General features: G+C 33.8%; 1 protein-coding gene and 1 long non-coding RNA gene across 2 annotated transcripts in view; one reads left to right on the top strand and one right to left on the bottom strand.

Moving 5' to 3' along the window:
- The window catches only part of LOC143225631 (uncharacterized), a 35,077-nt gene extending 21,093 nt beyond the window's left edge, over window positions 1-13,984 (bottom strand). Inside the window, exons 1-2 of the long non-coding RNA XR_013013967.1 lie at window positions 13,773-13,984; window positions 9,885-9,995 (exon numbers count right to left, since the gene is read on the bottom strand). This is a non-coding gene — a long non-coding RNA (uncharacterized LOC143225631). The remainder of the gene's footprint in view (window positions 1-9,884; window positions 9,996-13,772) is intronic.
- A 4,636-nt stretch (window positions 13,985-18,620) lies between these two features.
- LOC143225632 (spondin-1-like) overlaps window positions 18,621-23,474 on the top strand; it is a 62,635-nt gene continuing 57,781 nt past the window's right edge. The window contains exon 1 of the mRNA XM_076455404.1: window positions 18,621-18,998. Coding sequence (XP_076311519.1) covers window positions 18,752-18,998 — 247 coding nt within the window. The 5' untranslated portion in view covers window positions 18,621-18,751. The remainder of the gene's footprint in view (window positions 18,999-23,474) is intronic.

Consider the following 23,474-nt stretch of genomic DNA (forward strand, 5'->3'; position numbering starts at 1 on the left):
AAAAAGTGTCTAAAAGTTAAATCACTTGAATCTTCGACGCTTATATCAATAACACATTTACATGTTTTATTTTTGTCATGATTATATTTGTATGTTTATCTTAGTTTTATCAACGTTTGCAAAAAATACACTCAATCTGTATAATTTCCATTTTCGTAGTTGTGTTCTATGTTAGAAAGTTGCAAAAAACTGAAATTAAATCGAAAATTGATTATTTCTTTCCGTACTAAGTAAAATTACTTGTTACTTTTCTAAGTAAAATGTTATTACGACACAATTGGTTGTTTGTTAGGCTTAACACTATTTAACGTTAATATTGTATTATCGGGAGAAGATTGGTTTGTTTAGAATTTCGCGCAAAGCTACACGAGAGCTATCTGCGCTAACCGACACTAATTTTGCAGTATAGGACTTGAGGGAAGGCAGCTAGTCATCACCACCCACTGCCAACTCTTGGGCTACTCTTTTACCAACGAATAGTGGGATTTACACTCACATTATAACACCCTCACGGTTGAAAGGATGAACATGTTTGGTGTGACGGTGATTAAACCCGCGACTCTCGGTTACGACTCAAGTGCCTTAACCAACTGGCCATGCCGGGCCATAGGGAAAAAGAAATCTAAGATTTTGTACGTGTGAGTAATTTTTGAAAAAAGTAAGAAATATTGTTTTGAAGTAAATACCTGTATTCTAACAACAACTAGTTGTGATATATGACACTGGCTTCACATCTGTTATTAATAATAACTTTCAATCAGAACAAGCTACTTACTCAGACTAAAGTGAAAAAATCAAACTGGTTAAAAGTATAGCTAATTAAGTACACTTTTCTTATCTTCTTAACATACATTGTTTCATCAGTTGTGTATCCTGGCTGTTATCGGTATTTTCACCGTAAACCCAAAATTATCTCACGAAGTGTGGTAAGCTAAGATTTAGATTAGTCGTGAACCCTTATATTAAGCTGATAATTCAAATCAACCTCTATAATAAAAGTATAATTACAACGCAAAAATAACAACAACAGTATTAAACAAACAACAATATTAAAGAAAGTGACGTTAAAGAAATAATTGAGTGTACCTTAGTAGTTTTTAGCTTTAAGTATGTCATAGATTTTATGTTCGTTAAAAAACGTGAGACGTGAGTTAGACCATGAGTGAATTTTATGTTTATAAAAATCAATCGAATTTTCTACAACCTTCTTTGACTGTACAAAGTGAATTTGGGTTCACTTGTGTTTCTTGATTAATTTTTCAAAAAGAAAATGTTTAATCAAAGCAATTTACATCTAAACAAAGTTAACAGACCTGATGACATACTTGATATTAAATATATCCAAAACGTGTGTTGATGCCAGCATTATAATACACAAGGTGTTACTTACACTTTGGATTAGAGCTTAAAGATCACAAAATAACGTTTGAAAGCTGAAGTCTATATTCTGCAAAAAATCATGAAAATTTTGACTACTACAATACTGGTCTAAGACTCTGTGTACTAATCCATTTCAAGATTCATCACAAATGGTAGGAAGCGAATTATAAAGTGAAGAACATTTTCTCATAATTAAAAACTTGGATACGGTATCATTAGAATCTTAAGGTTTAAGATCCCAGATGTTAAAAACACTACTAGCGTCTGTATTCACTGTTTTATTAACCAAATACTGTCTAAACTTTCAAAATGGCTGCCGTTGGAAGTTTCAGTTCATTATGCTGTGACCGAACATGACAGGTCTCTGTTTTCTGATGGTGGAGAAAGAAATTTCTCATAATGATCGTCATGGTGGAGGTGAAGCAACTGTACTGTAGTTGAACATAACAGGCTCTCTGAAGGTTTAGGAAGGTGTTTGCTCATGATGACTATCGCAGGAGAATTAAACCGACTATACTGTAGCTTGGCATGACAGGCTCTCTGAAGGTTTAGGAAGGTGTTTGCTCATGATGACTATCGCAGGAGAATTAAACCGACTATACTGTAGCATGGCATGACTGGCTCTCTGAAGGTGTAAAAGGGCACCAGGATTATTTAACGTACTGGTATCTACATGATTAGAAATGATATTTTGGGTCAAGTACTTAACTGGGGATAAGAGTTTGGAAACCACTGCCATACCATAATTAGTGCAATTGGATTTTATTTTATTTGTAATTACCTAACAAATAAAGTCGATGATTACTTTAAACAAAATACTATTTTGAGAACTGTCTCAATAGCATTTTCACTTAAGTTGAACACTGTAAAAGGCGTCATTTATTAGCACTGCAAATCACTTTCGTGTTTACGTAACTAGAAGGCACGCTGGATAAGCTGAAGATCTTAGTGGATAAACGGAAAAAGCTCTGTAGATCGACTTCTGGTGACTAACACAGGATATACAACGTTGTTTAGTAGATAATGAAGGAAACTACCCCGCTGATACAGCGGTAAGTCTATGGGTTTACAACGCTAAAATAAGAGGTTCGATTCCCCTCGGTGGACTCAGAAGATAACCCGTTGTGGCTTTGGTATAAGAAAACACATATACACAAATGAAGAAAATCCTGTAGAATGACATTTAGTGACCAAAACAAGATGTACAGCAATATTTAGTGAATAAATGGAGAGAACCCTTTAAAATGACATCGAGTGAATAAAGCAGGATGTACAGCGATATTAAGCTATCGGAATATCAACGGCCCGGCACGGCCAGATAGTTAAGGTACTCAACTCTGAGGATCGCGGGTTCGAATCACCGTCGCACCAAACATGGTCGCCCTTTAAGCTGTGAAGGCGTTTTAATGTGACGGTTAATTCCACTATTCGTTGGTAAAAGAGTAGTTTAAGAGTTGGCAGTGGATGGTGATGACTAGCTGCCTACCCGCTAGTCTTACACTGCTAAATTAGGGAAGACTAGCGCAGATAGCCCTCGTATAGTTTTGCATGAAATTCAAACCAAACCAAACCGAATATCAACGCTCACAGCTTTCATTTGCTCGTTGTTAATGTAATATGCTCACCACAAGTATTGAAACCCTGGTTTCAGCGTTATAAATCCGAAGACACACAGCTGGAGGACAGCATTTTGAGAACTCCATGTTTTTGGCATCATTTAGTTACGATGTTGCTGCAGAAGCTGTTAGTTCCTTCACACTTCTGATTCAGTGGTAACTGTAAAGGCACACTACGCTAAAACGGGTTTGAATACTCGTGGTTGACACAGAACTGATAACTTATTGGGTAACTTTGTGCTTAACAACAAACAAACAAAGCTAGTGTATAAAGCGTTCTTTATATTTTATATTTAAAAATACATTGTTAGCAACATTGCTGCCCATTGTTCTGAACTTTTGAAGAATAGTACGGTACTTATACATATAATTTAAAGCTTTAATTTCGAATGATAATTGAAAAATGTAGGTTAATAATTTGGTTAAAGCGTCACTGAACATTATGTGGTCTCTCCAATAGCACAGTGATATGTCAACGAACTTACAACTCTACAAACGGAGTTTCGATACATGTAGTGGTCAGAGCAAAGAACAAAGATGTAGCTTTGTACTTAATTTCAAACAAACATTAAGTGATTTTGAAACTTTTCTAGTTTTGATATGATTTAGATGCAAAGTTTGAAAAATAATACAATGCTTTTATAATTCTCTATCATTTTATCTCGAAAGCTTTTGTCAGTTATTTTGAAAATAAAAATTATTTTACCATCGAAAGCACAAGAAAATAATGTATATCTATCTATGTATATGTATGCATAAATATTTAGTAATGCTAAATTATTGAACTTCTTGTTGGCATATTTGGTTCATTGTGAGATTCGATAAAAAGTTTTGTTAGTTCTTATAAGATGTGAACAAAAAAAGGTGTTATTAAGTTATCAGCGAACGCGTATTAAAAATATATATTTTTAAACTTGTGCTGTTATAAAGCTGTAGTCAAACGAACAGGCTTATATTCCTTGTTTCATATGTTGCTGAAATTGGTTTCTGTTCTTTTTTTCCCAAGGATATAAATCAATAGTACGGTCGCGTTGTTGGAGTATTACAAAGTTCAGTACATATATATATTTTTTTTCTTCTTCTTTGCTATGTGAAACATTGCCGTGACTGGTAGATTACTTTAGAGATGATGAATTAACAAAAAGAAAAATAGTGCAGAAAGTTGCAGGTCTATAACAATAAATGATTGGCACCATCACAGAAATTTTTGTCATACGGGATAAGTAACAACTTGTATGACCGTTGCACGGAGTTAATAGGAGCGTGCACTTGCTTGGCCTTATGAAACCAGGTGTCTGTAGTGGTTAGAAAAAGAAAGAAAAATATAAGAAAAGAACAGAAAAGGAAAACATCTTCGTGACAACGTTGTGAAGTAAATCTAGGATTTTCTTTGTCAGTGCAACTTTCATCATAAACAGCAACAGCAGTATGTGAAGCTATGAAATGAAACAAGACAACTTTGATAATCCATTACGTCAATGTCTTTCATAGATTCGGAATGGAAAGCTGTGCTCTGTATATGATGCATTGCAAAACTCTAGGCAAGAATAAACAAACAACCGTTCTTGTAGAACTGAATTATTTTGCGCAAATGCAAATCAACAATTATATATATATAACTGTAATTATTTCGAAACTTCTGGCAATTTGTCAGGTTTTAACTTTTTCAGAGGTTACACAATAAAGAATTTGAAACCTTTATGTATCTCATCCTTTCACAGAAATCGAGTTTTAAACTACTAATTTATGCCCTTTTTGTGTTACATACTTATTTTTTTTACGCCAATGACAATGAGTGTTACATGCTTATTCTTTCTGCACCAATGTCAATGAATATTACATACTTATTCTTTCTACGCTAATGACAGTAAATGCTATACTTACACTTTCTACATGAATAATGATGAATGTTACACATTTGTTTTTCATCACCAATGACGGTGGATGTTACTTAATTATTATTTCTACACGGACGACTGAACAGCTTTTTATATGTAACTGAAATCGTACTACATATAATATGTCTATATTAATTTTAGGGGTTGAACAAAATGCTTTTGTAATTAGGCCTAACTGTATCAGTACTTTTCACTGTGCTTCAAAACATTATCGTCACACATGCGTAATCCTGTGACATTACGCATGCATGACAACGAACTTGACTGTTGAGCGACATAAATGCGATTTTTGTTTTTACCAATTTTTCAAGACAACATTTTAAATGTTTCATATCATGTAACGCGCATAGACAAACCAAGGCAAAGAATTCATATCAGGTATAGAATAATTGTGGATAAGAAATATTAAAACTACTCAGGATAAGACAGATGACGTCTTGAAGTCATTTTTAATATAATGAAGTTATATATGTACAGGTTAATGTTTTACCATTTATTCTTCCTTTTTAAAATCCTATTTTTATTTCTAACGAACAAATGTAGTTAAAGGAATATTTCGAGAATTGAAAAGTTAAAACTTCTGTATTATTTCAGTTTAAACCAATACATCCATACTGATTTTAATTATACTAAACATTTTAACTGATTTCATAAGTTACTTTGTAAGTACACAGAAACACACAAGGCTTTAAAATGAACATTAGAAACATTCGAAACTAGACCCGGCATGGTCAGGTGGTTAAAGCGCTTGCCTTGTAATTCAAGGGTTGCGGGTTTAAATCCCCCTCGCACCAAACATGGTCGCCCTTTCAGCCGTAGGGGCGCTATAATGTTTCACTCAATCCCACTATTTGTTGGTAAAATAGTAGTTTAAGAGTTGACGGTGGGTTGTGATGACTAGCTGTATTCTCTCTGTTCTTCGTCTTACACTGCTAAATTAGGGACAGCTGGTGCAGATAAAACTCGTGTTGCTTTGGGCGAAATTCAAAAACAACCGTTCGAAACTATCTTTTCTTGATACTTTAATTCACAGTTAGAATAAGGTCTATCTGCAATTGAACCCCTGATTTTAGCATTGTAAATCCGGAGACATTCCGCTGCACAAGCGGGGGGACTAGAAGAAGGAAACCGTAGTTATTTCTGTATTCTCAAGATAGCTGGTATGGGTGTTAAAACTTTAATCAAAATAAATTACAGAACAATATTTCGAAGGTCGAAACCACATCCTTGAGAATACATTTTTTACTTCAAGTGGGTTTCTCGTCATGACGCAGTTACATCTCTTCGCAACCAACAGATTAGTGTTGATGTATTTTAAAATTATTCTTGTGAACATCTTTCTTAAAAGGGTCTTAATATTAACAGAAATGTAATTTGTTTTTCTTGAAGTTAGGAATATTAGGCGTGGGTTACAAAATAATAATTATCCATTGAACGTTATAATTAATAATGTAAACAGATTAATCGATAAAACAACCATTTATAATGCTCAATTTTGGGAAATACGAAAGAAAACCATAACACCAGTATTTCTATATTAAGATTATCATGGTATAAGTATCAAAAGAAAATTAGTTGATTAGCTTAAACGTGACTTCATTGACACCAATAGTTTATTTGTTTTCAATTCAAGTTAGACTTACTGGCTTTTTGTTACACTTAAGAACGTCTTGGAATTTTGAGACATTCCAAAGTAATACACAAACGTATTTTCATGCATGGATATTTAAATTAAACCACTAGGTGTCTCTTCATTCGAATCATGTATTTCCCTATTATTATGCCTAATTAATTAACATGTGGTGTTAGTTGTATGTTTAAAACTGTCACCGACTTAATCGTGGCAGCGATTTCTTATTGGAGACGTATTAAAAACCACACTTAACACATAATAATATATTAGTAAGACACATACTTGCGCATGTGCATCGCTTTGATATTCGTGCAGATTACTCATTTGTATAAACTAATTAGTTATATATTCACGTGGTGAATTTTCTGTGATCGTGAAAGCTTCGACGCTAATATAATAATACAGTTTGAGTTTTGTCACTAAGTGGCTCAGCGGTGTTCTGCAGGATTACAATGCTAAACATCAGATTTCGATGCCCATGCTGGACACAGCTTAAATAACCCATTGTGTAGCATTACTCTTAACAACAAACAAACATAATTCTTTGACAGGCTTAATCATTGTGGCTCGGCATGGCCAGGTGGTTACGAGGGCTTCATTAGTAATTTGAGGGTCGCGGATTGAATCCTCGTCACATCAAACATGCTTGCTCTTTCAGCCGTGGAGCATGATAATGTGACGATCAATCCCGCTATTCGTTTGTAAAAGAGTACTCGAAGAGTTGGCGGTAGATAGTAATGACTAACTGCCTTTCTTCTAGTCTAACACTGCTAAATGAGAAGGGCCCGGCATGGCCAAGCGTGTTAAGGCGTGCGACTCGTAATCTGAGGGTCGCGAGTTCGCATCCCCGTCGCGCCAAACATGCTCGTCCTTTCAGCCGTGGGGGTGTTATAATGTGACTGTCAATCCAACTATTCGTTGGTAAAAGAGTAGCCCAAGAGTTGGCGCAGGGTGGTTATGACTAGCTAAATTAGGGGCTGCTAGCGCAGACAGCCTTCGTGTAGCTTTACCTAAAAATAAAAAACAAACAATGATTATCATTAGTTTTTGTACTTTTGTACAGTCAACAACTAATAATTAACTTTAAGTTAAATTGATTTATTAGTGGTTGTATAAACTCATTGGAAGAAACGATTGTATATACGATGATTATTTAGAAAATGTTGTTTAATGAATATCTTAATCGTGCAGTTCCTTGGGCCCCACGGTTATGATTAATTTTCATAGTTCATTATTTCAGTTTTCTGATGTATTTATGAATGGGCCAGATAATCAAGTTATTATCTGCGCATAGACAGATTATGACATTTAGCTGAATTCTGAGTAAAGTTTACTTAACTAATTTCTGAAAACAATTCGCCAATAAATAATTCTAGCTGTCATATTTTGTTAATATATTAAGTTGTTCTTTAAAATATATATTTTATATAAATAAGTATTTTGTGCTATTTCTATACTGTATAACTTTATCTAATTTGAATGCAACTAGTCAACACCGCCAACTTACAATTCTTGGACTACTCTTTTATCAACGAAAAGTGGGATTGAGTGAACATTATAACGATTTCACGGCTAAATAGGCGAGAAGGTTCAGTGAGAGGACTTGAACTCGCAACCCGCAGATTGCAAATCAATCACTCTACGTAGGTGGTGAAAAAGCAAAATAAAATGATACTTAGAACAATAATATAGAAACTGATAACTGAAATGAGCATTTAAAGGTTTATTGATTAAGTGAGGCAAATAGAACTAGATTCAATGGACCAGTATTTTAACTTTACAATAACGTTAATAAATAGTTGTTTGCAATCAAGCAAGGGTCAGGAAACTTGTGATGATACAAATAAATTTTGATGTTAGAATTTATTATGTTTTCATTTTTAGAACTATAGCAGTCAGTATGAATTTAAAAACAGAGTCTAAAAATGATGATTCCTGAATCACTTGACGAGATAATGGGATCTGTTATAATAATGCTTAATGATATCAGTAGAGAAAAAAAGTACCCATCGTAGAATATGGTACCAATAATCTGATCGTAGAATGATCCTATGAAACACTTGTTCTTGAACGCTACACAAGACTGTTCTCTAAAAATCAATATTCTGTGCATGATCCAATACAATCTTCACTGTAATTGGATATTTGGACCGTAGTTTTCACTAAGTTAAAGCTAATTTTAAGGTTACTTTTCCACGTGGCGTGTTTCTAATCTAGGAGATGTGCCTCTACTCTAGATGAAGTGCTTCTAATCTAAGTAATATGCCTCTACTCTAGGTGGCGTGTTTCTACACTAGGTATTGTGTCTCTACTCTAGGTGCTTGTTTGTTAATAGTTAAAGGCAAAGCTGCAGGGTGGGTTGTCTGTACTTTGTCTACGATGGATATCGAAACCTAGTTTCTTGTGATATAAGTTTAATCATGATGAAGGAAATAAAAATTACAGTAATGAAAGTTCAGACATGTGTATTAGTTTATAACGAAACACTTGTTCAGAAAATAAATTAACAGATAGAAATAATAGGTAGACAAACAGCAGATAGACAAACAGTAGATAGACAATCACATATCGAGTTAAACCACAGCAATATAGGCAACGGCATGGCCAGGTGGTTAAGGCACTCGACTCGTCATGCGAGGGTTGCGGGTTCGAATCCCCGTCAGCCAGCCATTCTCGCCCTTTCAATCATGGGGCCGTTATAATGTGAAGGGCAATCCAACTACTCGTAAAAGAGTAGCCCAAGAGTTGGGGATGGATGATGACTGCCTTCCCTCTAGTCTTACACTACTAAATTAGAAATGGCTAACGCAGATATCCCTCGTGTAGCTTTGCGCGAAATTCAAAACAAACCATGGTAACAAACAAACAAAATATTTCTGAAATTAATTATAATTTTCTTCTCTGACATTAGAAATGCTCGCAGGAGATTTCTTACAAATTATTATTTTGTAGTTATTACAGTCATTCAAAGCACTTCTTCGGTCAAATGAATACATGCATAAATATGGCAATACGTTCTGATCTTCATAGTAAGCTCTCATGGTCTATGGGAGTCATATGCAAATGTATGAAAGTAGGTAAATTTGATTTCCAGTTTGAAACGTCCTATGTAGAAAATGTTAAAAAATGAAACATTTCTAATTATTTTTTGGATAGTAAGTTACTATAGAAAGGATAAAAGCAAGATAGAGTGTTACAGTGTAAAAGAAAAGTTATTTTAGTAAAATAAATGCCCCCTCCAAAAAAAAACAGGTTTTGATACCTGTGGTGGGCATAGAACAGATGGTCCTTTGTATAACTTTGTGCCTAAATACAAACAAACAGACATAAAAGTGATAAACTATATGCCAAACCAACCTGATCCCAGTAGCACAATGGCATGTTTTCGTACTTATACCGCTAGAAACCGGGTTTCGATGCTTGTAGTAGGTAGAACACAGGTATTCCTTCGTGTAGGTTTCTGCTCAACTTCAAAACAACCATAATATAAGCAACAGAGAACTGAATTGCTACCCCTCCCTTCTGATGAAAAAAGTATTTTGATTTATTAAATTGTTTTACAACCAAAACATGAGTTTTAAACAATAATGATCACAATATCAACGAATACGACAACATGAATTAAATATTGAAAATAACTATGTTTTTGAATTCACACAAGTTTTTATCCGTTGTACATAGCAGTAAAAACTCACGTATCTCTGTAACTGCGGATAACAAAATCTTGTTAAACGTCTTACATTTATATTTATCACTACGACATTCACGTCATTTCAAAACATTTTATTCACACCTTTTCACTAGGCTTAACTGGCATCATTAAGTCACATACAAGAACTGAGGCTCAAAGAAATTAATTGAAAAGGAATTGCGTGAGAATCTGTAACAACAGTAATGTAATTCCCAGCCGTGGGGGTGTATAATGTGACGGTCAATCCCACTATTCGTTGGTAAAAGAGTAGCCCAAGAGTTGGCGGCGGGTGGTGATGACTAGCTGACTTCCCTCTAGTCTTACACTGCTAAATTAGGGACGGCTAGCACAGATAGCCCTCGAGTAGCTTTGTGCGAAATTCCCAAACAAAAAAAAAAAGTACAACCTTATTACTTAACCAATTACAAACGATAACGTAATTTATCAACAACAGTCAAATGTACTTATAATAAATAAAACTTTTAGGCTTGGGTCTAAGTACTGAAATTATTTGTGCATACATGAGAGAAGGGAATGATTAAAATATATATAAATAAACACCTTTCCTTCTGTAAGTGTGTTAGTAGGACTTCTTTTATATTTCGTCTATTAATATTATCTTCTCTGCTGGGGATTTTAACCTTAGAAGAATCAAAAGAATGATTTATTCAAAAACATGAGATGGGCATTTCAAATGTTCAGTTAACCAAGTAGAAAGTTTTCAGTTTGTTTCACCAGTATCTGTACATATTATTGCATTCAAATTTCCTGAAGTGTCATTATCCATATACTTGTAGCAGTTTACCTAGCTTTTCTTCAGGTAAAAATGTAAACTGTACTTCAATGTACAGTGTATACTTCCTGACTGCTTTAATCCAGATTTTTTTGATAGCATGAAATACGTTTGGGATGAACGGTAAAATACAGTTCACAGAAAAATATTCAAACTAATCACTTTTTGTGTCAGTTTGTGGCTTATTTTCAAAAGAAGCAATTACTTTTTTAACAATAGTGGGTTCTGCCAAGGCGCTTGACTCGTAATCTGAGGGTCGAGGGTTCAAATCTCCATCACACCTAATATTTCGCCCTTACAGCCATGGGGGCGTTATAATGTCACGTGCAAACCCACTATTCGTTTGTAAAAGAGTAGCACAAGAGTTGGAGGTGGGTGGTGATGACTAGCTGCTTTCTTTCTTTTCTTACTAAATTAGGGACGGTTGGCGCAGACAGCCATCGTGTAGCTTTGGGCAAAATAAAAAAAATTCAAATCAAATATATTCTAAATATTTGATATTTATTAGATATAGACAGATTTATTAACAGGGTTTGCTTTTATAAAGCGAATAACAATCAGCTACCTGCTGCGTGTACTGCGGGAAATCGAACCCCTAGATTTTTGCGTTATAAGTAAGTAAACTTACGGCTATACTACCGGAGGACTTCATAGTAGGACAAGGGCGTTACTGATTTAATGTAATAATTGTTTAATGATAAAACTGCATTAAATTATAAATGTTGAAAATAATGCCCATCAAAATAGAGCGAAGAAAAATGAAATAAAATATTTCATTATGTAAATTATGGATAAATGAAATAACACTTGGAAAGAAAGAAATTTGCTCATAGAAACTGGGACAGTTTTAGAATAACAACAAAACAGAGGAATGCATTGTAGATACTGTGTAAAGATATATGAAAATTTATTACTGGTTGTCTCCAGTTTTAGCTTGATAGAAATTTAGTTTGTGAACTTACTTACATTATAAATAGTTGGGTTGATATAATATAAATAGTTAGGTTGACTTGCTTTGTCGCTAATAAACTATCAGTCTTCTGTCAACAGTTCAAGCAAATTACATAATAATAATTCAGGTTTTAAACGAGATAGTGATTTGCTTATCATGTACTAAAGAAAAGAAAAACGGTTTGAAACTGTGTATTAAGTTTGTCTCAAAACTGATACAAGAAAAAAAATTATATACGTACTTGGAATTCAAGAATAATTTCTGGTCCAAATTCAAAAATCTTTTTTTTTCTGAAAACTATTTCAAAATGCCGTTAATTGGACCTAAACATATTATAGCTGTAGGATTTGGTGATGTTTAGTTCTTGGAAAAAATGTTTATAACGTGAGACGATTTGTTAATTTTTGATTGTAATACAGAAATACTTAAAACAAATTAATAAAACTTCAAAATAACATAACGCCAGTTTTCATTTAAGTGGAATACTGGTTAAAAATAATGTTGATTTTTGAATATAATAATATCACAGGCATATTGCAGTAGTAGCATAAACCGTTTATTACAAAATTGCGTCTATGAATATAAAATATTCAGCATCTATGCTCACTTGTTGTAACTGTCCAGTTTCACCTAGTTCCTTCCATATGGTCTCTTCATCTAGCAGTGAGTAGGAGTTTAGGATATAAGATCTTTCATCAACAAAAACTATTAGTGTAAAGGAACTTCTGATCAAGAGGTTAAACTGTTTTATTAATATCAGATCGCGTTAAGTGTGTGGTAACTAGAAAAAATATAATTTCATATGAGGTAATGGAACAACTTATGAATTTAGTAGTGGACAAAATAATTTATATTAATCAATATAAGAATTCACAAAGTATTTGAATAGTTTTGAACTTATTATTGAACACTAGTATTTCTTTAAATTAGTGCGACAAAGTGCACAGATTAGTGTGTAAAACACCGGCTGTATAAGATTATATTGAAATTTGAAGAAGAGAATCAAAACACGATATTTCATATAACGTGTTGCAGTTGTTGTTTTTATTGCAAAGCTTCAAACTGGATAACGTTTTCGTACATCGCAAAGAACCAGATCCGTCCTTTTAGTACTGTACGGCTGTGAATTTACCATAAACATACCGGAGTGCTAGTAGATATATGAAAAATAAAAGTTGTGTTTGTTTGAAGTTAAACACAAAGCTACGCGATTGGTTACCCATGTTCTGCTCACCACGAGTATCGAAACCCAAGTTCTAGAATTGTAAATTTGCTCTTCCTGTACTACTCGGGTGCGAAAGTTAAGAGGAATTTGAACAATTATAAATTAACAAGAAGATCTAGGAGGCATTTTATATTTTGTAATTATATATGAAACGTAGTTATAAAAATATTACAACAATAAGTAAAAGAATAATTAATTAGGTGTTGAAATACTGTGAATAAAGCAGAAGTTTTCAATGGACAAAGTAAATATATCTCATCTGATTTTTATTTCTGATACTTAACTTAGTAGGATACTCCGTTTCTAAAAGTACAAATATAAATACTAATAATAGCGTTTTTAGAATGAAGTTTGAAACTGTGATAATTTAAAAATATTAAACAAAGAAATAGGCATACTCTCTGTAAGTTAGCAATAATATTATTACGTCTATATTTATTTAATTTCCAAATTAAGTGCAAAACAAAACAAAAGCAATCGGAATTTGTATTACCTTAGCTATGTCAACGCAAAATAGTGGTATGGAATAATGCCAGTCCACTTTCTCAGTTTATAATTATGCGGATCAAGTGTCTGATGATTACCTGTTTTATGCTGCGCTCTTGTAAATGAGTAGCGTATAGATGTGATTTCGTGGTTGATGATCGCGGTTTAACCAACAGTGAAGTCAATCTGGCACAGATGGTACTCTCTCAAAGTTAGCGCGTTTATAAAATATACTCGACCATTTATTTGAAAGAGCTGTTTCAGTTTCATATTCGACATCTGGAGTTTCTTGACAACATATGTCACACCCTCTGCGTGCTTCACGAAACTGAAGTCTGTTGAGCGTGAAGGTCGCACATTCCATTCATTCATTCGCTCTTCTTAAAGGAATGTGTTAACCAGTTTAATACAATAGGGACGACGTTATGATACATTAAGTTTTAGTTAAGGCTATTGCACCAGGGTTATATATTTTTGATCAAAATATTGTATGGTATTATATAGATAATACTTTTTAATACTTTTAAATCCGTGATTATTCATAAGATCATTTTATTGTTTTCTTCTTTTAAACACGTTTATTTCAGTTAATTCACGCTTTTACTCATCAACACTACGTAAGCCATACGCTTATGTACATGTTAATGAGTAAAAGCGTGACTGGATATAAGTGCCAATAACACTTCATTGAACTTCCAAAACTATCTTTTTGACAGAAGTTGCTTTTCTCACACCCATAATACGATCACGACCCATTTGATATAAATTGAGATGGTTTAAAGTTGTTTCACAAGGTAATGATGAACATACCTCAAAACGAAATTACCAGGATAAGGTTATATTTGGAAGTGCATCTATACTGTCTTTTGTGGAGAACAGTAATGCTCTTGCATTTTTAAATAGAAATAAGTAATAATGATAAATAGTTGTCATTACAACAGGATAAACAGAATTGCATTATTAATTTTTACCCTAATTTTTATTTGTAAGTGACTCGTATAAAGGTATAAAATAATCTAGTTCATGCTATAACATTTGTTGTTCATGCAATTTTATAATATCAATAGTATTGTTGGTACACAGAACTAAGGTTTATTTCTTTGTTTTTGAATTTCGCGTAAAACTACATGAGGACCATCTGCGCTAGCAGTCCCTAATTTAGTAGTGTAAAACCGTAGAGAAAGCAGTTAGACATCACCACCCAGCGCCAAGTTTTGGGCTATTCTTTTACCGACGAAGAGTGAGATTAACTGTCACATTATAACACCTTCACGGCTGAAAGGGCGAGCAATTTTGGTGTGACGGGGATTCGAACCCGCAACCCTCAGATTATGAGTCGAGCGTTTTAGCTACCCTGCCATGAACTAAAGTTACGAGAGAAACCTCTTATCGGAACTAGATATAACATTCATAATGTTGGTGAAGTATTGTTATGCATTCTTATTTACTTTCACACTTAAACTATTAGAACTAGTAATATAAGAACTGTTGAATCACGTAACTAACGAACATACATTCAGTTACGAATGTAGGTTAGATTTGGAAATCGTTCTTACTAAACATACCATGATTTAGTTCATTAAAACATATTTCTCTTTTATAAACAAAAGCAGAAAATATGTGCAAAATTTAATAATTTTTTAATCCATTATTATTTATAAAACTGAATTATTGTTCACATATGTTAAACAACTCAAATAATATCCTTAATATTAATATAGATATCATATGCATATCCTGTGTAATTTGATGAATAACAACATGACTGAATAACAGGGGCCGTATAGTCCGTATAAAGAACAGAATGTGAAAGGAAAGCAGATGAACTTGATTTCTCTATTGAGAAAATGGCTTAATTTATTGTTTTATCAAAACCCTTAAAGAAAAAAGATAAAACTGGACAGAAACGACACGGTTTTATTAAACCAGTCTGTATATTAAAGTTTATTTATTTGTTGTTAAAAATTGGAGATAACGGATAATTAGCAAAGCATTTATTTTCACCTAGATATAAAATATATACAAGCTCGTCCTGTTTAATAAAGTAGTCAAGTAAGTAAACTGTTTAAAATAAAAACTGACATCTGTCATCAAAGATATCGTACCAAATATAGTTGTAACACTTTCTAATTCAACATATTTACCACGTTTCGCCACAGTGTTGGACACTGGCAGATAACTTAGATCTTGAATCTTTAACTGATTGTTGGTAAGAAGAAAGGTAAAGAATGGGTTATTTGTGCTGTGCCCACCATGAGTACCGAAACTTAGTTTTTAGAGGTGGGAGTCGTCACTCGTATCGTCAAACCACAGAGGGTGGTGGGTGTGCAGATCTTTAATCATCATAATTCTTAATTTGTAACACAGAAAACGATCTCTTGGAAAAACATGGATTTGCTGATAAGTAAGTATATAAGCCGAAAGAGTTTCTTCGTTTGTTTGTTTTTGAATTTCGCACAAAGCTGTTTGTTTGTTTAGTTTGTTTTGGAATTTCGCACAAAGCTACTCGAGGGCTATCTGTGCTAGCCGTCCCTAATTTAGCAGTGTAAGACTAGAGGGAAGGCAGCTAGTCATCACCACCCACCGCCAACTCTTGGGCTACTCTTTTACCAACGAATAGTGGTATTGACCGTCATATTATAACGCCCCCACGGCTGAAAGGGCGAGCATGTTTGGCGCGACGGGGATGCGAACCCGCGACCCTCAGATTACGAGTCGCACGCCTTAACACGCTTGGCCATGCCGGGCTCTAGCCGAAAGAGAAGAGAGACATTAGAATGAAAATGTTCTATCATATGCAATTACACTGAATGTATATCGATCGTTTGGAATGTCCAAAACTACTAAAGATAAAACAGTCTATATACAGGAATGATGTCATCAACATTTAGGCCATCCAGTAGAAGTTAGATAGATGCAAAAAAGACAAATTTTGTTACACCCGGCTTGATTTAGCATTCTACTACCTTAATCAATGTAACAATATCACTACTGAACCGTGACTATCAGAGTCACTGTTTCGTGAAAAAGGAAAGGTGACGTTCTATCGATTTTTTCCCAGTCAGAACAGTTTGAGTAGAACAACATTCGTTGGTGTAGCGAGAAATTTTCCGTTTCTGTGGTTCGTATTCTGAGAAAGCAATATTGATGGTGTCAGCCATCTGTTGAATTATGTTTCCGTATTTTTAAGGCTGCAAGTCATTCTACTGTTGTTTGGGCAAATATGTCAGTGATTGAACTCAAAGAGGCGCGTTTGAAAGATTTATTGATAAATGTTAGATACTTTGGGACAGCACGTTGCATAGTTTTAGAAGATTTCTTTATGTTGTCATAAATAAATAAGATTTACAATACATGACTTCTTACAAGACAACGGCTTCTTCATTGGTTTTGAGGTAAAAAATGTTGTCCTTAGTGATTTTTATTACAGTCAAATCGTTTTCTCTAAAGAAATACAGTTGTCAACACGTTTATAATAGCTTCAAAATTATGTGGAATATGCAGTTTCTACATTTATGCACACATTTTTGTGACACATTTATTATGTCCATTCAATAATTGAACGTTTATTTTACCCCTTCTGTATTTTTATACATTTTTTAAAAAGATCAAATAAAAATGTTAAGGAAAGGTGTGGGATCCTGGGGCAATGGCACGATGTCTCTCTAATAGAAAACGTGTAAAAAGTAAAACTAAAATCCACGTCAGTAGCGATCATCTTTCCTTGTTAGAGAAACGGAAGTGATGTCACTAAAATCGCTTGACGTAAATTTTCTGCAATACTTTATTTTTACTTTTATTATCTTTCCATAACGACTGTTTTGTAGAGCGGCGCTGTGCTTGATATACCAACAGGCAGACAACTTATAGTGTAACTTTGTACTTAATAACAAATAATTTTGGATATCCTTCAAATTCAACTAATATGTTCGCAATAAACACTCCTATTGTTTCTTCTATTACTTCCATTTAATGTTGCAGCAGAAACTCGTCTCTTTTATATTAATAAAATATTAATAATCTGAAATTGGGCAAGAAAAATGCCGTATAGTCCGTATGAAGAACATAATGTGAAAGGAAAGCAGGTGAACATTATTCGTCTATTGATGCAACGTGAACAGTTTAAAAATCAAATTCCTTTGCGTAAAATATGTCTTGTTTTAACAAAATCCAAAGTATTTGCTGCTTGTATACATGTATGGTCGAAATGTTACAAAGAATGACCTAAAGGAAAAATCGTTAAAACCTCCGGTTAAGACCCGGCATGTCCAGGGGGTTAGACCGCTTGACTCGCAACCTGAGAGTTGTGGGTTCGAATCCCCGTCACACCACACTTGCTCACCCGTTCAGCCATGGGAGCGTTATAATGTGACGGTAAATCCCACTATTTATTGGTAAAAGAGTAGACCAAGAGCTGGAGATGAGTGGTGATGTTCTTTCCTCTAGTGTTACACTACTCAATTTAGGACGACTATCACAGATAGTTCTCGTGTAATTTTAAGTGAAATTAAAAAAAAAAAAGCAACCCACCAGTTAATAGGAGAGTCATTTGGCCTAACTTATACTCAATCACTATCGATTAGTCATTAATCCTGTTTTTCTGGGTGAGCTCATCCAGATTTTGATAAGTCTGTAGTTCTCTTCCAGCTTGAATGGTTTTGTTTATTCATAATCAAATTCAATTTTGAGGTTTTGCTATATCACAACTGCTTCATAGTTCTTGAGATAAAGTTCACGTTTAGTCAGAATCTTCGATTTTCTTTATTTTCATAAATCTTGAATATCCATGAAACATTCTGCCCCTTTACCAGTAATACAAGTTTCTTCTCATAGTTTTGCAACCAATGACTGACAACTAGACTAGCAACAGCTGCTTCTGTCTATGACAAACTGAAAACAAAAGTGACATACGCGTGCGCGAGAACTCCCACTCTTTTGATAAATGTACGTTGTGTGAGGTGTTTCTGAAGATTTCCAAGAAATGACCACGTGCGACATCGTCCTACAGATTGTCAGAGAAGATTTTCTTTAAATTGGTGTCTATTTCGTTGACGCTAAGTTACAGAAATATACAAAGATGGCGTTTGTATGGTTAACATTTGTTACTGTTATTTTTGTTGCTCAGTGTGTGGACCAGCAAAATTTCAATCTTCGAGATCGACGATCGGAAGTACATTCTTCATTGTCACTTGCTCAGCGTTACAGAGGTCGATGTAACCGAAAACCACAGAATTACAACACCCCAAAGACTCCTGGAGACAATGGTTTTCAATTAAAGATCTCTGGAGGCCCAGAAAAGTACGTCCCAGGAGATATTTATACAAGTAAGTAGGCTTTACTGTGGTGCAGAGAATCCATTTTATTTTATACATTTGCATTAATAGTATTTTTTTATTTGACCATAGTATTATTTAACAAGTAAATGTAAATATTAAACATGATATAAATATGTAATATGATTTTTGTCTGATGTTACCTGTATACACAAGCAAATATTAAACATGATATAGAAATGTAACGTGATTTTTGTCTGATGCTATCTGTATATCATACGTAATAAGATATTACACGTTATAAAGAGTTTGAGAGTAAAAATAAACATTAGAGTATTACAGTACGTTGATCGCAGTGTATTACGAAATCAATTACCGACGAGGCCTTTCGCAAAACACCAAAAGTGATCATTTCGGCTGGGATACGACAAACATAGTAGTAATCGAGTCGCCATTTATATCATTAATTGCTTGAATAACTGTTCCCGAGTAACCTTTATTAAATCAACACACGATAATTTTTTCAATCTATTTAAGCTACTAAACATCAGAATCCAACATCACTCTGTTGGATAGAACTTAATATTTTCTCTTTATGAAGCTGATGATATTTATTTTTATTTACTATTTAGTGTTTAAAAACGTTGCTTCTAGATATGCTTATTTCAGAAAACTGCTTGGTATGTAATGAACGAACGCATATTTGGAAAGCAAATTTCCTTAAATAACGTTAATTTCTAGTTACTGTTGCTTGAACAAATTTTGTGACACAGTGTGCTGGAGTGTTATTCACTGAAGTGTGCTGGAGTGTTATTCAATGAAGTAATCATTTTATAGAAGAAGAATAACATCTCTATGAAATAACTAACAAAATAATATTTAGTCAAATACATTATTAATTGGTTTGGTTTGTTTTGAATTTCGCGCAAAGCTACACGAGGGCTATGTGCGCTAGGCGTCCCTAATTTAGCAGTCTAAGACTAGAGGGAAGGCAGCTAGTCATCACCACTCACCGCCAACTCTTGGTCTACTCTTTTACCAACGAATAGTGGGATTAACCGTAACATTGTAATGCTCCTACGGCTGAAAGAGCAAGCATGTTTGGTGTGACGGGGATTCGAGCCCGCGATCCTCGATTACGAGTCAAGTGCCTTAACCATTTGGCCATGCCAGCCTCGTGTTAATAGATAAAACTGAACAGAAGTAACACGGTTTATTAAACCAGTGTGTGTATATTTAAAGATTATTTATTTGTTGTTAATCACAACGCAGGGATCGAATCCAAACATTTAGCTTTATAAGCCATCAAACTTACCGCTGAGTATTCGAGGATAGTTATTTATAGATACAATTTGAAGTTGAAAAACATTGTATCAAAATAACCGTCACAGTATGCTAAAATACACTTACTTGAGTATTAAAACAATAAAAGACAGCAACATATGATATAAGCTGTTAGTATCATGTTCTAACATCAGTAGTTAATTTATACGTTCTAATTATATTACGGTCACGTATGGGAAAGTCGTAGTTAATACTGCTCTTTAATGTTGAGCATAGACTTTGAACACCACAACTTTGAGTTAAACGTAATTCTGACAACATCATGTTCTAAGATCAACAACATTAACACGTACCATACAACTATATTCACATACGAAAAACCTTAGACAGTTTTTAATTACAAGCATTGACTTCAAACGTGTAAATTCATGTTAAACATAATTCAGACAACAACACTGTTGCTGTCTCACCTTTTTCGCTTCTTTTTTTACTGCAGTATTTACAATATAAAACAATGAAGGAAATGTCTTGTGTTCCGAACTGATCAACACATCTGTGATGATCTACTTTATTTAAGAGTGGATTCCTGGAGATGAAACGCCTGCTTTCAAAACTTGATCATGTATGAGGTTGCTCAGTTCTTGAAGAGTTCTTATGAACAATTTGTTTTTCAATTTTTAATTTCAAAATACACAACAATATGTAGGAAACGATGACGTCACTGTGTTATGAAATCACTGGATCTCTTCATATTCTTTTAAATCCAAACGTTTTCTAGTATTCACTTGGCAAGTGTTTTATCTTGTTACTGTGTAGAGGTTATTCTTGGTACCATGGAAGTTAATGAATTCTTTTTGTTAGTCTATTTGTTTCAAACTAATATCATTTTCTTTTATATTAAGCACACTTTCGTTGTTTGAATGGCCCAAAGCCATCGTGCATTAAAGGAATCTTGTTTGAATGCCATAGTTTCCTAGTTTGTAATTCAGTTTTTTATATTAGACGTCAAAAGCCCTTAATCTGAAATTATAGTATCTTTGATTTGGCATCACAGGACAATATTCGGGGCATCAAAATATACTAGCTAAGGTATCACACCACCTATTTTAGAGACAAGTTTGAAAAAAATTAAAACAAAACCAGAACGTTAGTTTCCTAAAACTTACGTCCAGGGATCGAGATGCCATCGAATTTAAGATTAAGCAGATGCTGTGTTTAGAACCACAACATCAATAAGTTAAAAAAGGCCACAGTGCAAACACCTCAGTGTTATACATTTAAAGACAACAGGATTCTGACTAAATCCCGAATAGACTCTGGGATAAACATAAGAGTGATATTAAATAAATTTTAATTTAAGATACAGAGTGTTCGTAAAACGTATTGGTACGTCAACTGATAAATAATAGATCATGTGTTGCTTTAACGGAGGTTTAGTCAAAAGCGTTAGAAGTACTGTAATTATATCACCGTATTTCATCATCTCTTAGCTGACATTTTTGTTTATTTTTAATGTAAGTACACATCACATCTTAAATACAATACAAATATTTTTGTCAGATCTTTAATATATAATAAAAATTACACAACTAAATTGTTTAAGTATACTTCTTTTCCAAATTTAAGCATTTACTTCATCTATTTTTACATAAGAAATAAATCATTCATAGAAATATGTGACTTGATTATTGATACATTAAATTCATATTTATAAGAATAAAAACATGTCTGACTTTTTACCCTTTTGTTTTTCATTTATACTCTTCAGAAATCGACAGTGTAGTTTTGTAAATTTGTGTAAAATATGAGTGCATTTGTCTCGTGGGCTCTAACGATTTTTGGAGATTTGTTTTCAGTGCAATATAAAAATCTAACATTTAACAGCTAGATATACGATAGTTGGTAACACATGTTCGTTAGGTCATACGAACAAGATTAACATTTAAAAATATTTCTCGGGTTGGATTACGATTTGCGATTTTAAGCCCGAAGTTATAATAATTAGCTCCATCATGGACACATCTATAGAACATACAACAAACATACAAAGTGCAGTGTGGTAAGAGACTTTCAGAAATCAACGATAGGACGCAGGACAAAAATAAAATTAACTACAATAAAACGTTTTTATTGAAGCCGTAAACATTGTGGTTGAAGCCGTGAACATTGCGGTCTTAAACAGATAAACGTCGTATTTTATTCATTTTTTGATTTTAACTTTTATACAGATACCGAATGCCCCCCAAACAATCTTAATATTTTTGTTTCAAGTTTGACAGAACAAAAGGTCCGGCATGTCCAGGTAGTGAAGAGACTCGACTCCTAATCCGAGGGTCGCAGGTTCGAATCCACGTCGTACCAAACATGCTTGCCTTTTTAGCTGTGGGAGTGTTATAATGTGACGGTCAATCCCACTATTCGTTGGTAAAAGAGTAGCCCAAGAGTTGGCGGTGGATGGTGATGACTAGTTGTCTTCCATCTAGTCTTACACTGCTAAATTAGGGACGGATGGCGCAGATAACTCTTGTGTAGCTTTGTTCGAAATTTAAAACAAACAATACAAAATATTCTGAAGATGTAAAATATCAGACAGTTTATGTTTTGTCAAAAGAAATATACATGTTCTTAATAAAAGATTTTTTTCATGGACATCTTTGTACAAAGTCATGTTACATTCATCACGGCATGTCATAAAATTAAAGTTTTAAGCATTTTCAGATTCTAGATTTTTGAAGCCAGTTCTCTTTTATCTTCGAATAAATTCAGAAAAAAAACTGTATTAATAAGAAATGAACTTTCTTCCATGTTTATTTTGAATCAAAAACTAACTTAGTCAGGTATAAGTAACTTTGTTGCTAAATATTGATTTAATAAGTTTGTCTTAATTACGTTTACAAAAATTCTAGCCACTTTTACTTGAATGTAGAGAAGAAACCAAATACCTTAAGGCTGTTAGCATATTGGTTGTCATGGTACCTGATGACGTCCTGTATCACATGTACTCGAAGTATAATCCTTTAAGACTGTTTTCAACAATAATCTAAAGTAGTTTGACTTTTATATAAGTAAACGTCAATATGTGTATGTATCTGTTCCTTATACATATCTCCTTGATCAATCAGCACCAAGCTTGACGCATTGATACAGGATGACATAAAAAAGGACGTTAGGGGGTTTCGGTCCTCCTGTAATTTAATATCTAATGTCGGAAAACATACCAATATTGCGTATTTATTAGCATTA

Source organism: Tachypleus tridentatus, chromosome 9 (genome assembly GCF_004210375.1).
Source record: "Tachypleus tridentatus isolate NWPU-2018 chromosome 9, ASM421037v1, whole genome shotgun sequence".
NCBI classification, from domain to species: Eukaryota; Metazoa; Arthropoda; class Merostomata; order Xiphosura; family Limulidae; genus Tachypleus; species Tachypleus tridentatus.